Source organism: Dendrobates tinctorius, unplaced genomic scaffold, assembly GCF_039654945.1.
Source record: "Dendrobates tinctorius isolate UK_male_01 unplaced genomic scaffold, ASM3965494v1 ptg000192l, whole genome shotgun sequence".
Classification (NCBI taxonomy): domain Eukaryota; kingdom Metazoa; phylum Chordata; class Amphibia; order Anura; family Dendrobatidae; genus Dendrobates; species Dendrobates tinctorius.
In genome coordinates, this window is record NW_027361859.1 from 3686308 (window position 1) to 3704488 (window position 18181).

Genomic DNA, 18181 nt, shown 5'->3' on the forward strand with positions numbered 1-18181 from the left:
ATCTGAGGGCCACAATGATCTTGTTTTTTTTGTTAGGAATTTCTCTAGTTCTCCCCGGGGGGTTGGTTTCAGATTTTCTCCAGTATTTCTTATTAAACTTTTCGCCCGTCCCTTCTGTGTGCTAACCATTATGAAAGCGAATGTATACGGGCAATCTCTTGTCACTATTTGGGCATTCCAGTATGGTTAAGCAGTCATTTCTATGTAGTAAGCATCATTCTGAATTTAGGCGGGTGCAACTATCTGGTTAATGTATTTGAAGAATAAAGAAACCTATGAAAGTACTCAAACGTGAACAGTAGATGGAGCTCCACAACCAAAAGTGAGCTCAATGCTTAAAAAGAGAGAGAAAATGGTGGCTTTGTTTCTATATCCACTGAAGGGGGGGGGGGGTACTGTTGGACCCTGCTGGGTCAGTCTGAATCAACCCACCAAAGGCCCAGCGTACTATATTTAATGCTGTAATGCCTCAAGTCTGAGCCCAGAGCTGTGTGATAATGGTATGAGAAGGAGAGTCAGAGGAGCGCTCCCACCTTTATGACTTCTAGCTGTCAGCGAGGTGAAAATCATCTGTCGGTGCAAGCCGGCAGGCGGTGAGCGACTCCTTCAGGTCCCAGGGCCGACCACAAGACCCCCCTCCTCCACCTCGTCCGCGATGTACAATCGCCTCAGGGAGCGTTCCCCCGTGTCCGTCCACGAGGATCGCCGCTGCAGCTTCTCCAGTCACTGAACTCGTCGTGACGTCGGTAAGTGAGGGAGCGGGGAATTAGGTAATGGAGGGAAACGGGAGCCTCGCTGATCGGTCCCCAGGCGGCCCCAGATCTCCTCAGCGTCCCCGGACCCGCAGCGCATCTGTATAAGGACTCACCACAGCGCCGTCCAGATAGGAGGGTGAAGTCTCTCTTGTGTTCTTCCTCGGGCTCCCGGCAGTCCCACAGCGTGAGAGAGAACCGTCTCCCAGGAGGCAAGATGGCGGGCGGGAAGCACCTCCGTTAGGCCTGTTTCACACTTACGTTTTTCCTGTGCGTTGGCAGCCGCTAAAATGGCGGATAACGGATCCGTGGGCGATGAAACACCAATGGGAGCCACCGGACCGTTGGTGCGATGAGATCCGCCGAAATGTGAATTTTAAAGGAACCGCGCGTGGGAAAAAAAATAAATACAGGCGATGTAGCGGTATCCGGGAGCCGGCATCTCGTGGGGATTAGAGGAGAGATCCCGCGGCGACTGGGCATTGGCGCGGGAATTGGAGGAAGTCGCGGGAATTGGAGGATGACGCGGGGAGAGAATATGTCGCGGGAAGAGATCCCGCGGGGACTGGGTGATGTCGCGAGGAGAGATTGGTTGTCGGGTAATGTCGCGGGAGATTTGTGGCCGCGGTAAGGAGAGAGAGAGATTTTTTCCAGCAGCCGGACAGGATTTAGGGTTAAATATGTAGCAAAAGGCAAGAATGCGGATCCGGCAACAAAAAAAAGTTGCATTATCCGTCTGGTGATGCCAGCGGACGCAACAATTTTGGCGGATCCGCGAAAATACGGATGCAACGGACGACCATCAGTCAAAATCTGCCGATAATGCAAGTCAATGGGGAAAAACGGATCCGCCAAGAAAAATTACGGTTCCGTTTTTTTTTGCAAAACGGCGGGTTTTGACTGATGGTGAAAAACGGATGTGTGAAACAGGCCTAAGGCTTCAGCTATCTCCCTCGGTTCTGTGTCTGAGAGGATCAAGGCACTCTTCTAAATTTAGCCTCTCTGGTCTTTGTATTCTGTCAGGAGACCTCCTGTTATTCAGATTGGCCACCAAAAGTGAAATAAATGATAGAATTTCTCTCACAGCAAGCAGAGCTCTGAGGAGACACGTCTTGCTCCCGTGGCAGCTGGCCACGCCCCACCAAGATCCATTTTTTAACGGGAATCTGTCACCCCATTTTTGGCCTATAAGATGCGGGCACAGCCATCAGGGGCTTATCTACAACATTCTGTAATGCTGTAGATAAGCCCCCCGATGTAACCTGAAAGATAAGAAAAACGAGTTAGATTATACTCACCGGGGGGCGCGGTCCGATGCGGTGGGTGTCGCGGTCCGGTCCGGTGCCTCCCATCTTCTAGCGATGACGTCCTCCTTACTTCTGCCGCGGCTCCTGCGCAGGCATACTTTATCTGCCTTGTTAAGAGCAGAATAAAGTACTGCAGTGCGCAGGCGCCGGACCTCTCAACAGGGCAGATAAAGTAATCTAACTTGTTTTTCCTATCTTTCAGGTTACATCGGGGGGGGGGCTTATCTGCAGCATTACAGAATGCTGTAGATAAGCCACTGATGGTGGTGGGCCCAGCTTATGGGGCAAAAATGACGTGACAGATTCCCTTTAACCCCTTCCTGACATCAGACGTACTATCCCGTCCATGGGACCCGGGCCCCTATGCCCATGGACGGGATAGTACGTCTACCGCGATCAGCGGCGCCCACGTGGTGAGCGCCGCTGATCGCGGCCGGGTGTCGGCTGATTATCACAGCTGACACCCGGCACAATGTGTCAGGGGCAGTCACGGACCGCCCCCGACACGTTAACCCCTTGCACACCGCGATCAAACATGATCGCGGTGTACCGGGGGTTAAAGGGAAGCATCGGCAGGGAGGGGGCTCCCTCCGTGCTTCCCTGAGCCCCCCACTGCAGCGCAATGTGCTGCGCTGCTGCGGGGGGCTCCTTTCCTGCAGGCCCCCGAATCCAAGATGGCAACGGGGGCCTGCAGGAAGCTGGCTTCCTCAGTGCCTGCAAAGCGCAGGCATGAGGAAGCCTTCTGCACTGCCTGTGACAGATCGCTGATCTGTCACAGTGATCTGTGATGTGACAGATCAGCGATCTGTCACAGGACAGTGATGTCCCACCTGGGACTATTTAATAAAGTTAAAAAAAAATATATAAAAAAGTGTTAAAATAAATTAAAAAAAATCGCCAAATAAATTAGAAAAAAAAAAAAAATATTCCCCCAATAAATCCATTTTTTGGAAATAAAAAAACAATAAAAGTACACATAATAGGTATCGCCGCGTCCGTAACGACCCGCCCTATAAAACTGTCCCATTAGTTAACCCCTTTAGCGAACCCCTTAAAAAATAAAAATAAAAAACAAAGCAAAAAATAATGATTTATTATCATACCGCCAAACAAAAAGTGTAATAACGCGCGATCAAAAAGACGCATATAAATATCCATGTACCGCTGAAAACGTCATCTTGTCCCGCAAAAAACGAGCCTCCACACAGCATCATCAGCGAAAAAATAAAAAAGTTATAGCTCGCACAATAAAGCGATGCAAAATAATTATTTTTTATATAAAATAGTTTTCATTGCATAAAACCGACAAAACATAAAATAACGACCTAAATGAGGTATCGCTGTAACCGTACTGACCCGAAGAATAAAACCACTTTATCAATTTTATCGCACGTGGAACGGTGTAAACGCACCCCCCCAAAAGAAATTCATGAAACGCTGGTTTTTGTTCATTCTGCGTCCCAAAAATCGGAATAAAAAGCGATCAAAAAATGTCACGTGCCCGAAAATGGTACCAATAAAAACGTCAACTCGTCCCGCAAAAAATAAGACCTCACATAACTCGGTGGGTCAAAATACGGAAAAATTATAGCTCTCAATATGTGGTGATGCAAAAACTATTTTTACAATAAAAAGCGTCTTTTAGCGTGCGACAGCTGCCAAATATAAAAACCACCATAAATAGTAAATCAAACCCCCCGTTATCACCCCCTTAGTTAGGGGAAAATAATAAAATAAAAAAAATGTATTTGTTTCCATTTTTCCATTAGGGTTAGGGGTAGGGCTAGGGTTAGGGCTAGGGTTAGGGCTGAGATTAGGGTTAGGGGTGTGTTGGGGTTCGGGTTGGAGTTAGAATTGGGGTTTCCACTGTTTAGGCACATCAGGGGCTCTCCAAATGCAACATGGCGTCTGATCTCAATTCCAGCCAATTCTGAGTTGAAAAAGTCAAATGGTGCTCCTTCCCTTCCAAGCTCTGCCATGCGCCCAAACAGTGTTTTACCCCCACATGTAGGGTATCAGCCTACTCAGGTCAAATTGCAAAACAATTTTTGGGGTCCAAATTCTCCTGTTACCCTTAGGAAAATAAAAAATTGGGGGCAAAAATATCATTTTTGTGGAAAAAAATGATTTTTTTATTTTCACGTCCGAGCGTTATAAACTTCTGTGAAGCACTTGGGGGTTCAAAGTGCTCACCACACATCTAGATAAGTTCCGTGGGGGGTCTAGTGTCCAAAATGGGGTCACTTGTGGGGAGTTTCAATAGTTTAGGTACATCAGGGGCTCTCCAAACGCACATGACACCCGCAGACCATTCCATCAAAGTCTGCATTCCAAAACGTCACTGCTTCCCTTCCGAGCCCCAACGTGTGTCCATACAGTAGTTTTCTCCCACATATGGGGTGTCGGCGTACTCATGACAAATTGGACAACAACTTTTGGGGTCCAATTTCTCCTGTTACCCTTGGGAAAATGAAAAAATTGGGGACTAATTGATCATGTTTGTGGAAAAAATACGATTTTTTTATTTTCATGCCCGGGCATTATAAACTTCTGTGAAGCCCTTGGGGGTTCAAAGTGCTCACCACACATCTAGATAAGTTCCTTAGGGGGTCTCGTTTCCAAAATGGGGTCATTTGTGGGGGTTTCCACTGTTTTGGTACATCAGGGGTTTTCCAATCGCGACATGATGTCCGATCTCAATTCCAGCCAAAAACGTCAAATGGCGCTGCTTCCCTTCCGAGCTCTGCCATGCGCCCAAATAGTGGTTTACCCCCACATGTGGGGTATCAGCGTACTCAGGACAAATTGCACAATAACTTTTAGGGTCCTGTTACCCTTGGGAAAATAAAAATTGGGTTGAAAAGATCATTTTTGTGGAAAAAATATGATTTTTTAATTGTACCGCTGTACGTTATAAACTTCTGTAAAGCCCTTGTGGGTTCAAAGTTCTCACCACATATCTAGATAAGTTCCTTGGGGGGTCTAGTTTCCAAAATGGTGTCTCTTGTAGGGGGTTTCCACTGTTTAGGTACATCAGGGACTCTCCAAACGTGACATGGCGTCCGATCTGAATTCCAGCCAATTTTGCATTGAAAAAGTCAAACGGCGCTCCTTCCATTCTCAGCTCTGCCATGCGCCGAAACAGTCGTTCCCCCCCACATATCAGGTATCAGCGTACTCAGGACAAATTGCACAATAACTTTTGCAGTCCAATTTCTCCTGTTACCCTTGGTAAAATAAAAAAAATTGAACCTGAAGTATTTTTTTTGTGAAAAAAAGTTAGATGTTCATTTTTTTTTTTTTAAATATTCAAAAAAATTCCTGTGACGCACCTAAAGGGTTAATAAACTTCTTGAATGTGGTTTTGAGCACCTTAAGGGGTGCAGTTTTTAGAATGGTGTCACTTTTGGGTATTTTCTATCATATAAACCCCTCAAAGTGGCTTCAAATGTGATGTGGTCCTAAAAATAAAATGGTGTTGTAAAAATGAGTAATCGCTGGTCAACTTTTAACCCTTATAACTTCCTAACAAAAAAAAATTTTGGTTCCAAAATTGTGCTGATGTAAAGTAAACATGTGGGAAATGTTAGTTATCAAGTTTTTTGTGTGCTGTATCTTTGTGATTTAAGGGCATAAAAATTCAAGTTGGAAAATTGCGAAATTTTCAAAATTTTCGCCAAATTTCCGTTTTTCTCACAAATAAACGCAAGTTATTTGAATGAAATTTTACCACTAACATGAAGTACAATATGTCACGAGAAAACATTGTCAGAATCACCGGGATCCATGGAAGCGTTCCAGAGTTATGGCCTCATAAAGGTACAGTGGTCAGAATTGTAAAAATTGGCCCGGTCATGAACGTGCAAACCACCCTTGGGGGTGAAGGGGTTAAGGATAAATTACAATTCTTTAACATAGAAAACTGTAAATGGTGTTGTTAATTATTATTATTGTGCTGATGTAAAAAATTGATTTCACACGAATGATTTGAGAGAAAAAAATCATCCAAGTTTTTTTGCATGAAATGTTAATAAAATTTTATATGGCCGTATGATCCTGGCCTTAGAGGCAAATACATCATAGGGAGAGAAGGGATTCAAGTAGAAAGCAAACGAGTTTTCCCTACACTGAATATTTTCAACAGGACCTCAGTCACATCCAGTCTGCTAATATTACAGGCTCTGTACTAGAAAACTGAGTTCCCAAGTTTTCATTTTGCGCAAAATGAAAATGTCCTAAGGCAAAAATTCTCACATTTTGCTTAATGGCAAAAAAAATTTACACCTAAATATCTAGGATACATAAAGTAGCTCGGGGGGTGAACTAGAGTTTATTTGTGGCAAATTTTGAGACTTTTTAAAAAGTTGCAGTTGATAAATTGGCCAAAAATATCTGGAAACCCCAAACCATTGCCTCAATGGTGAACAATAAAAACAAACAAAAAGAAACAGGTGAACACTTAAATAATAGTTAATACATGTTAGCATAATTTCTGCGGTCAGTGATTGGATATAAAGTCTTCAGTAATTGTATTATTACATGGAATCTTTAGGATTTTACATAGGCTCATCTTTTTCCCATTCAGGTGACTATAATATTGGAAATTTTCTATATAAGAGGATTTCCATGATTGATCCATCAAGGATGGAAAGGAATAGTGAGAAGATGGCGGAGAGGATATTACACCTCACCCTAGAGATCCTCTTCCGGCTTACTGGAGAGGTGAGAGATTCTGATGGCGTCACATTACATCATTCTTATCTATGGGAATAACAGATGGACAGAACTGGAGAGGTGAGGACTCTGGAAATGTCTGTAGTGAGATTTATTAATGTGTCTCTCCATAACCAGGATTACACAGTAGTGAAGAAGACCTCTAGTGAGCGCTGTCAGGACCCTGTGTCTGAGGGACGGGGAAGACCCCTGAGCCCAATCACGGGTCCTCCACCTCACCCTCTGATACACGAGGACATCAATGACCAGAAGATCCTAGAACTCGCCTACAAGATGACTGAGCTTCTGACTGGAGAGGTGACACTGCTGGGAATGCTGGGACATTATACAGTAACACTATGAAGGTATTAGGGGATGACGGTATCACTGTATGTGTCAGGTTCCTATAAGGTGTCAGGATGTTTCCGTCTATTTCTCCATGAAGGAGTGGGAGTATTTAGAAGGACACAAAGATCTGTACAAGGACGTCATGATGGAGGATCCCCAGCCCCTCACATCACCAGGTAATAGACAGGACTAAATGCACACTGCCTATAATTATCTGTATCTATAATTGCCTTAAATTGTCTGTTATCAACTTCCGTCATGATGTCCCCGAATCCCACAATCCACCGTGCCGCATCGGAAGTTCGCCGACCACCATATTGGAATACCCATGTGATGGGTATTCCAATATGGCACCCGCTGGTGGTACCAGGCCCTTCCACAGTACCACTAGCAGGACACCGCCGGGACCCCCCCCCCGCCACCGCTGCTGCTGCTGGACCTGCCGCTGGACCCGCCGCCGCCGGATCCCCCCTGCCGGACCCACCGCTGCCTGCCCACTCACCTCCATGCAGTCACAGCTGGCAGAAAAGACTGTGGCTTGCGGCCTGTGCTGGAGATGGGGCGCAGCACCCCATCTTCAGCACAGGCTGCAAGCCGCGGTCTTTCCTGCCGGCTGCCCGCCGCCAAGACCGCCGCTGGACCCGCCGCTGCTGGCCACGTCACCGGACACCACCCCCGCTGGACCCACCGCTGCCTGCCCACCATGTACATATATATGTACATACACACACACATACATACACACATACGTACACACACACATACTCACACACACACACGTACGCACATATACACAACACACATGTACTCGCATATACACTCACGTACTCACATCTCCAGCACAGGCCGCAAACCACCCTATTTCCTGCCGGCTGTGACTGCACGGAGGTGGGTGGGCAGGCAGCTGCGGGACACACACACACACACATGTACTCACACACACATGTACTCAAAAATACACACACACACACATGTACACACACACACACTTCTCTCCCGATGCGATAGCGTTGGGCACACCTCTAGTCTGTATATAAAGAATGAATTCAGTCTCTGTTTGTGTTTCCTCCAGTTCTATCCAGTAAGAGGACAACACCAGAGAGATGTCCCCATCCTCTTCTTCCACAGGATTGTAAAATAGAAGATCCCAATGTTCCTCAGGATCATCAGGTAGATGGAGAGAAGGTGTCATGAGATCTCCCCTATGATGTGTAGACGGCTGTGAAGGTCTTGTGCTCAGTCTTGTTTTATCCCCCAGTATTCTATGTTTTATACTTGTGTAATGAGAACGGTGGAGATGGCAGGATTAGAGCTGATCATAGATGTGACTTCTCCATCTGTCTGTGACTTTTACAATATTTATTTCAGGGTGAAGCTCTGACCCATATTAATTCTACAGAGATATATGTGTTGGGTGGTGAGCAGTATAAAGAGGAGATTCCTACGGGTAACCACCCAGGTGAGTAGTGTCCTCTATATTTACTTATTCACCGTTTGGTTCAGTTTCATAGACTTTCTATTGTATCCGTATTTTGTGTTGTGCATCTAACTCACAATCTATACATACAGTCCTTTCATAATATTTTTTAGTTTAAATTGTATATCGCACTAAAAAGAGGCAGAGGGGCTGGTTACTACAGTTTTTTTTCCATTGAATTGAGATATGGGCTATTAAAATTTAGGGTACACATGGTCCTTGTGTCTCCATCCTGCCGGTGAAACATATTGCATCTTGCCGCTTTCAATTAAAAAAAAAAAACCCTTTCTCCTTACCTGGCCGCACTCTTGTGGCGATGATCTCTCCTGGCGTTTCAAGCACGTACTTGCCGGCGAATGACAACGAAGTCTTACGCCGGCAAAGTGCACGCTGACTTCAGCTGCCAGCCTCCGATTGGCTGGCGGCTTTATCTATTGCCGTGTGGGCCCGCAAGGCAATAGAGTAACTGAACCTGTATCTCAGACGCAGGATCAGTTACTGCACCGGCAGAATCCTGCCGAAAGGGCCCGATCAGCAGAAGAGATGGGGCCCCCTCTGCTGATCGGGCCCCTTACGTCAGTCAGGGCAGTAATGCCCTGATGGCGGCCCTGCCTCTATAACACCAGTTAATCATGCAAAGGCAGAGTCATAGAGGGTGAAAAAAACAAAAGCTCAGAGAATGTTAGAACAGGTATTTTTAGTTGGATTTAGCTGAGAACTCTTCACCTGCGTTGCTTCCTGCCATTACAACAAAGGGAGTGGAGGAGAGCTGCAGTGTGGAGAGCCTTGAGCATTGACGATCATCATGTGAGCAGCATTTATCACATACAGCACTCCGAACCTACTACAGGTATCGGTGCAGCAGGTGCAGAGTGTTTTATGAGACAAATGCTGCTCCCACAATGATCTTCACTTCACTGTCAGCAATATGTGTTTTTACATTTTTTTTTTTTTACCAGTGTACGGTAATTTCCTTCCCTGTAATGAGCAGAACAGTATTAAAAATGAAAAAGCAATTCCTAATTTTAGCCATAAAAATGACATATTTGGTGGGTGGTTGTTTACTATTATGATCATTTTTTTTTTTGCTATGAAGTACGGGCATCTCTTTCATGAGAAGGATATTAGGAGCCGTGAAGAATCAATGTCTCCTTTTTATTTATTATTAATGGCCTTCGGATCGATCTCAAGCCATGGCGACTTGATGGATGAACGATCTGTAGGGAAATCGATCTTTTGAAAGTCTAGATTGGTCCACCAGGGTCTTCTCTACTGTTATCTTGATAGTGTCAATGTGACGACACAGTGGGGGGTGAATTCTTCATTATTATTATGCCAGATGTACTGTTTTTTGATCAGTATTTTGTTTTTTGTTAGACCGTCCTTTGGACCTTGTATGTTAGTTTGTGGAATCCTTGCTGATTACGTATTGCATCAGCCCTCTGTGGTGTGCTAGTCTGCAACTTAAGGCCCCGTCTCACATAACGAGATCGTTAGCTAGATTGCTGAAACGTCGCAGATTTTGTGACGCAACAGCGACCTCGCCAGCGATCTCGCTATGTGTGACACATAGCGGTGACCGGCCCCTCTGCTGGATATCACTGATTGTGCTCGAATGTCCTAGGCCATTTTTTGATCGTTAGCGTCCCACTGGCCAGCATGCATCACTGTGTTTGACGCCGACGAGCGACCTCGTTGGCTACGCAGAACTCAGGGACGCAGGCGTGAGTCGTCAGAATAGCTAATGTGTGACAAGGTCCCAACGACCGCCAAGGTCGTTAGACGGATCGCCGTATCGTTGCTGTGTCGTTGAGTAGATCTGCCTGTTTGACTGCTTACTAGCGACCATGTAGCGACGCACCAGCGATTCTTACCAGGTCGTAACGTTGTCGGGATCGCTGTGTGTAACAGGACCGTTAGAGGTCTAATTGAAAAATCAAACATTGAGGGATTACCTCCCCCCACCCTTCCCCAATCCTGTGGGACAATGCCCTGAAATGAGAGCTGTGGGATATACAGTTGTGGCCAAAAGTATTGACACCCCTGCAATTCTGTCAGATAATACTCAGTTTCTTCCTGAAAATGATTGCAAACACAAATTCTTTGGTATTATTATCTTCATTTAATTTGTCTTAAATGAAAAAGCACAAAAAGAATTGTCCTAAAGCCAAATTGGATATAATTCCACACCAAACATAAAAAAGAGGGTGGACAAAAGTATTGGCACTGTTCGAAAAATCATGTGATGCTTCTCTAATTTGTGTAATTAACAGCACCTGTAACTTACCTGTGGCACCTAACAGGTGTTGGCAATAACTAAATCACACTTGCAGCCAGTTGACATGGATTAAAGTTGACTCAACCTCTGTCCTGTGTCCTTGTGTGTACCACATTGAGCATGGAGAAAAGAAAGAAGACCAAAGAACTGTCTGAGGACTTGAGAAACCAAATTGTGAGGAAGCATGAGCAATCTCAAGGCTACAAGTCCATCTCCAAAGACCTGAATGTTCCTGTGTCTACCGTGCGCAGTGTCATCAAGAAGTTTAAAGCCCATGGCACTGTGGCTAACCTCCCTAGATGTGGACGGAAAAGAAAAATCTACAAGAGATTTCAACGCAAGATTGTGCGGATGTTGGATAAAGAACCTCGACTAAGGCCTCTTTCACACTTCAGTTTTTTACAATCAGTCACAATCCGCCAGGTTTTGAAAAAAACGAATCCTCAATTTTCTTTTGAGGATCCGTTTTTTTTCTCCATTGACTTTCATTAATGGCGGATTGTGACGGATTGCTGTCCGTTGCATCCGTTTTTTTTGAGGATCCACCAAAAGTTGCTGTCCGTCACCATCCTCAAAGATTTCAAAACGGAGTTTGCAACGTTTTTTTCTCTGGCGGATCCTCCAGACACTCATTTAACCCGAAATTCTTTCTGGGTGCCGGACAGAAAAAAAAAAAAATTCTCTCTCTCTCTCTCTCTCCTTTTCCAGGCTGCGATTCCTTTAAAATTCTTCATTTGTCGGATCCGTCAAAAAAAACGGACAGGTGGCATCCGTTGTCATCAGTACCAAAACGGATCCGCCATACGTCCTTTTGGCGGATTTTGACTGATGCAAAAAACTGAAGTGTGAAAGAGGCCTAACATCCAAAGAAGTTCAAGCTGCGCTGCAGTCCAAGGGTACAACAGTGTCAACCTGTACTATCCGTCGGCGTCTGAATGAAAAGGGACTGTATGGTAGGAGACCCAGGAAGACCCCACTTCTTACCCCCAGACATAAAAAAGCCAGGCTGGAGTTTGCCAAAACTTTCCTGAAAAAGCCTAAAACGTTTTGGAAGAATGTTCTCTGGTCAGATGAGACAAAAGTAGAGCTTTTTGGGCAAAGGCATCAACATAGAGTTTACAGGAGAAAAAAAGAGGCATTCAAAGAAAAGAACACTGTCTGTTATAAATGGGTCACTGAGGAGGAAACCTAAACAAGCTAAGTCACAGAAAACCAGAGAGGTTGGTAACTATGCAGATTGCAGACCCCTGATCCTAACCACACAACTAGCAGCAGCCGTGGAGCGTTCCTACGATGAATCTAGATGCCTCGTCACAGCCGGAGGACTAAATAAGCCTAAAGCAAGAAAAGGGGAAAACTAACTGCCCCAGAGCAGACCCCAAAGGAATAGACAGTCCCCACACATGTATTGACGGTGAAACAAGATGAAAGCACAAACACAGGCAGGAAAATAGGCTGAGCAAACGATGGGGCCCAAACTAACTAAAAAGGATAGGAAAGGAAAGACACTGTCTGCAATCTGCCCAAAAAACCCTACAAAAATAATGTCCAACACTTCTGATAGCAAAATTAACCCTGAAGTCACTAGACTTCTCCCACTATATCAGCACTCTGAAATATTCTGAGACAGAGCAAAAAAGAGGCCAATCTAATAAGGGACAAAAAGCAAATTGGCAAATACAGATAAATAAGAGTGGAAATTCAGCACAGCCCCAGCCGGGGCTGGCTGACCACACAAAAAACTGAATAGACCAACAAAATCAAGTGTGAACATTAGCAGAAACACTTAGCTTGAGATGACTGGAACAGAGCTGAAAACCAAGACCTGAAAAGCCAGAATGAATCACCAGCACCAGAATAGGGCGTCGACTGTCTTAAATCCAGTCTGAGATTCCAGAGATCCAGTCGTTAGCCTCATCATCAGGTGGCAGATCTCTACTAATTAAATCAACCTCACTACCTCCTGTTACCACCAGAGCGAGCCCGGAAGGAGAACTTAAAACTGGTAGACCAGAAAATGAGTTCACAACAACGGTCCCTACAGTCAAACATGGCGGAGGTTCCCTGATGTTTTGGGGTTGCTTTGCTGCCTCTGGCACTGGACTGCTTGACCGTGTGCATGGCATTATGAAGTCTGAAGATTACCAACAAATTTTGCAGCGTAATGTAGGACCCAGTGTGAGAAAGCGGAGTCTCCCTCAGAGGTCATGGGTCTTCCAGCAGGACAATGACCCAAAACACACTTCAAAAAGAACTAGAAAATGGTTTGAGAGAAAGCACTGGAGACTTCTAAGGTGGCCAGCAATGAGTCCAGACCTGAATCCCATAGAACACCTGTGGAGAGATCTAAAAATGGCAATTTGGAGAAGGCACCCTTCAAATATCAGGGACCTGGAGCAGTTTGCCAAAGAAGAATGGTCTAAAATTCCAGCAGAGCATTGTAAGAAACTCATTGATGGTTACCGGAAGCGGTTGGTCGCAGTTATTTTGGCTAAAGGTTGTGCAACCAAGTATTAGGCTGAGGGTACCAATACTTTTGTCTGGCCCATTTTTGGAGTTTTGTGTGAAATGATCAATGTTTTGCTTTTTGCTTCATTCTCTCAAAAAAACGCATCATGTGCACAAAAATTGCAAAATCCATTCTAATAATGGGATGCTTAATGTATGCGTTTTTTCAGGGTTTTTGCAGGGGAAAAAACGCTTAAAATACGTGAAAAAAACGCAAATGTGTGAACACATCCTTAGAGTTCATATTGTGCATTTATCCTTGCAAAATGCTGGAGGTTCTTCTTTCTTCCTGTGTCCTGCTTTGGACTCGGCTATTCTCTCTGTTCTGGCCCTATGGTTTATCATGTGCCCTCCAGCCGAATGCCAATACCCTGGGTCCGAGTGCCAACCTTGAGCTGTGGCTATGTGAATCCAGCTCCCCAGGTGATCCTAACAAGCTGGAGGTGTGTGAACATAGATCTGCAGTATGCTGGATTCATTTTATCAAATGAAAGGTTTTCCACACTTGTGAAGGACCGTCTTGTCTTCTTTGGTGTGACAGTGCCATCTGCTGCTCTTAATACCCTCTCTGACATTAGACGGGAGGCCGGACAAGGCAACAGACTAATGACACACTGGGCCAAATCCTTCTACTGGTCCAACTTTTTGACAAAGACGACTAGTCTGAGGAAACAAACGTGCCTCTACTAGTCAAAAGGCTAATTTACATATGAAAAACTGTTTACAAAAGATTTTTTTAACCCTTTAAGGACCAAGCCACGTTGTAGGTTAATGACCTGGCTTTAATTTTGAAATCGGACCACTGTCGCTTTATGTGCTTATAACTCTGGAACACTTCAACGGATCCCGCTGATTCTCAGATTTCTTTTTTGTGACATATTGTACTTCATGTTAGTGGTATAATTTCTTCGCTATGACTTGCGTTTATTTATGAAAATAATGGAAATTTGTTGAAAATTTTGCAATTTCCAAACTTTTAAATTTGTACCCTTAAATCAGAGAGTGATGTCACACAAAATAGATAATAAATAACATTTCCCACTTGTCAACTTTACATCAGCACAATTTTGGAAACATATTTTTCTTTTGTCAGGACGTTATAAGGGTTAAAAGTTGACCAGTGATTTCTCATTTTTCCAACAATATTTAGGAAACCATTTTTTTTTAGGGACCACTTCATATTTGAAGTGAGTTTGGGTGTCAATATAACAGAAAATACCCAAAAGTGACACCATTCTAACAACTGCACCCTTCAAGGTGTGCAAAACCACATTCAAGAAGTTTATTAACCCTTTAGGAAAAAATTAACCTTTAACTTTTTTCCCCAAAAATTTTACTTCGGACACAGTTTTTTTTATTTTGTCAAGGGTATCAGGAGAAAGTTAACCACAATATTTGTTGTTCAATTTCTCCTGAGTACAGCGATACCCAATGTGTGAAGGAAGATCAATCTTTAGGCGCAGGGCAGTGCTCAGAAGGGAAGGAGCATCATTTGAGGTTTTGAATGTCAAATTGGCTGGAATCGAGAACGGACGCCATGTCGCGTTTGGAGAGCCCCTGATGTACTTAAACAGTGGAAACCCCCCATAAGTGACTCGATTTTGGAAACTAGACCCCCCAAGGAACTTATCTAGATGTGTGGTGAGAACTCTGAACCCCCAACTGCTTCACAGAAGTTTATAACATAGAGCTGTAAAATTTAAAAATATTTTTTCCAAAAAAAATGATCTTTTCATTCCCAATTTTTATTTTCCCAAGGGTAACAGGACCCCAAAAGTTATTGTGCAATTTGTCCTGAGTACGCTGATACCCCATATGAGGGGCAAAACCACTGTTTGGGTGCATGGCAGAACTCGGAAGGGAAGCAGCGCCGTTTGACTTTTTTCAATGCAAAATTTGCTGGAATTGAGATCAGACGCCATGTCGCATTTGGAGAGCACCTGATGTGCCTAAACAGTGGAAATCCCCCATAAGTGACCCCATTTTGGAAACTAGACCCCCCAAGGAACTTATCTAAGTGTGTGGTGAGCACTTTAAACCCCCAAGGGCTTCACAGAAGTTCATAACGTAGAGCCGTAAAATTAAAAGATCAAATGATCTTTTTGCCCCCCAATTTTTATTTTCTCAAGGGTAACAGGAGAAATAGGACCCCAAATGCTGTTGTGCAATTTGTCTTGAGTATGTTGACACCCAAATGTGGGGTGAAACCACTGTTTGGGCACGTGGTAGAGCTTGGAAGGCAAGGAGCACCGTTTTGGAGTGCAGACATTGATGGAATGGTCTGCGGCTGTCATGTTGCGTTTGCAGAGCCCCTGATGTGCCTAAACAGTAGAAACCCCCCATAAGTGACCCCATTTTTGAAACTAGACCCTCCAAAGAGCTCATCTAGATGTGTGGTGAGCACTTTGAACCCCCAAGTGCTAAACAGAAGTTTAAAACGTGGAGCCGTGAAAATAAAACAAATCATATTTTTTTTCCACAAAAATTATCTTTTTACCCCCAAATTTTTATTTTCCCAAGGGTAACAGGAGAAATTAGACCTTGAAAGTTGTATAATTTGTCCTGAGTATGCTGATACCCCCACATGGGAGTAAACCATTGTGATCGCCTTACTGTGATCTTTGGGAGGCAGAATTAACAAATCCACAGAAGGTGAAGAATTGGTTTTATTTTTTACGCTGTTCCTCATGCGGTATTAGTGATTAAGCGACTTTAATCTTCGGGTCAGTGGGATTATAGAGATATCAGATTTATATCCTTTTTTCATGTTTAGCTTCTGTCACACACTAAACACGCCTTTTTTTGTAAATTTTTTGTAAGACGTTTTTGCATCACCGAATTTTGAGAGCTACAATTTTTCCATATTTCGGCCGACAGAGTCATGTGAGGGCTTGTTTTTTGCTCGACGAGCTGACGTTTTTATTGGTACCTTTTTCAGACACATGACTTTTTTGATCGCTTTCTATTCTAATTTTTGTGGAGGCAGAATCAACAAAAAACAGCAATTCAGGAATTTTTTTTTTTTCTTCGTTCCGCGTGTGGTAAAATTGATAAGGCAGCTTTAATCTTAGGGTCACTATGATTACAGCGATACCTATTTATATAGTTTTTTTTATGTTTTGGCGTTTTTACACAATAAAAAGTTTTATAGAAAAATAATTATTTTTGCATCACATTATTCTGAGAGCTATAACTTTTTTATTTTTCCACTGATGGAGCTGTATGGTGGCTCTTTTTCTTGTGGGACAAGATGGCGCATTCAGTGATACTATTTTTATTACCATTCGTTTTTTGATCGCATTTTATTCTACTTTTTCCAAGCGGTATGATGATAACGCTTGGAAAAGGTATGATTTGTTACTTTTTTGTGTTTTTTTTTTTTATGGCGTTCACTGAAGGGGCTAACTAGGGTGATCCTTTTATAGATGGGATTTTTACGGACGCAGCAATACCAAGCGTCTACTTTTTTGTTTTGTTTTTTAAATAAAAATGTGAATTTATTAAGGGATTTTTTATATTACTTTTATTATTTTTTTTTTTATTTTTTATTTTTTTTTTTAACTAGTCCCTTTATGGGACTTTCACATTTTTTTTACTTTGGTTGATGGTATAATACATTGCAATGCTCCAGCATTCCAATGTATTATGCCTATGGAGAAAGCTTCTGAGACCACATTGTGAGCATAGTCTCAGAGGCTTTCCGTAGCTGGATGACCCAGGAGTTGTCATGACAACTCCAGGTCATCATGGCAGAGATCAGGCCCTGCGATTACCCCCGACCCTCATCCTCTCCCCGCTCGATCGCAGCAATCAGGGGGTTAACAGCCAGGAGCGGGCATGGACGCCGCTCCTGGCTGTTAGTGCGGGAACTGACATCCTGCCATGACCAACTGTGCCTATCCATGGATATTAAGGAGTTAAAGGGAATATGTCACCTATTTTTTGCCCTATAAGATGCGGCCACCGCCATCAGGGGCTTATCTACTGAATTCTGTAACGTAACCTGAAAGAGAAAAAAAGCAAGTTATATTATACAAACCCTGGGGCGGTCCGGTCTTGGTCCGATGGGTGTCGCGGTCCAGTCCGGCGCCTCCCATCTTTTAGCGATGACATCCTCTTCTTTGCTTCCCGTCGCGGCTTCGGCACAGGTGCACTGCTTTGTTCTATTGGGGGTAGAGCAGAGTACTGCAGTGCGCAGGTGCCGGGAAAGGTCAGAGAGGTCCGGCGCCTGCGCACTGAAGTAGTCTGCTCTGCCCTCAACCGTGCATAGCAGTGCGCCTGGGCCGGAGCTGCGATGGGAAGCAAAGAAGAGGATGTCATCGCTAAAAGATGGGAGGCACCGGACCAGACCGCGACACCCATCGGACCTGGACCAGACGCGGATCGCCCCTGGGTGAGTATAATATAACTCGTTTTTCTTCTCTTTCAGGTTACATCGGGGGGATTATCTACAGAATGCTGTAGATAAGCCCCTGATGGCGCTGGCCGCATCTTATAGAGCAAAAAATAGACAGATTCCCTTTAAACACGTGTTTAGGTGTTAATCCCCCTTCCCCACCCCTAATGCTGGTGGGTTGGAGGGCATGGGAGACATGCCTGGCTCAATTTAAAATCTATTCTCTTCTCACTCACTAATTCTCAGTGTTGTCACCCGCGCTGTCTGTACACAGTGTATTTTGTCTATTATGTCTCTATCTCTGTGGCGAAGTGATAGTCAGAGGCAATTTCAACATCCTAGTAACATTCAGATCAATTAAATTGGTGTTTGCTCTGCTATCTAGAAGTGTTGAAATGAAAA

At 44.2% G+C, this 18181-nt stretch overlaps 1 protein-coding gene across 1 annotated transcript in view; it reads left to right on the forward strand.

Moving 5' to 3' along the window:
* The window catches only part of LOC141055944 (uncharacterized), a 183907-nt gene that overhangs the window by 107827 nt on the left and 57899 nt on the right, over window positions 1-18181 (forward strand). The window contains 5 exon segments of the mRNA XM_073552642.1: window positions 6645-6781; window positions 6911-7090; window positions 7173-7296; window positions 8193-8290; window positions 8489-8579. Coding sequence (XP_073408743.1) covers window positions 6645-6781; window positions 6911-7090; window positions 7173-7296; window positions 8193-8290; window positions 8489-8579 — 630 coding nt within the window.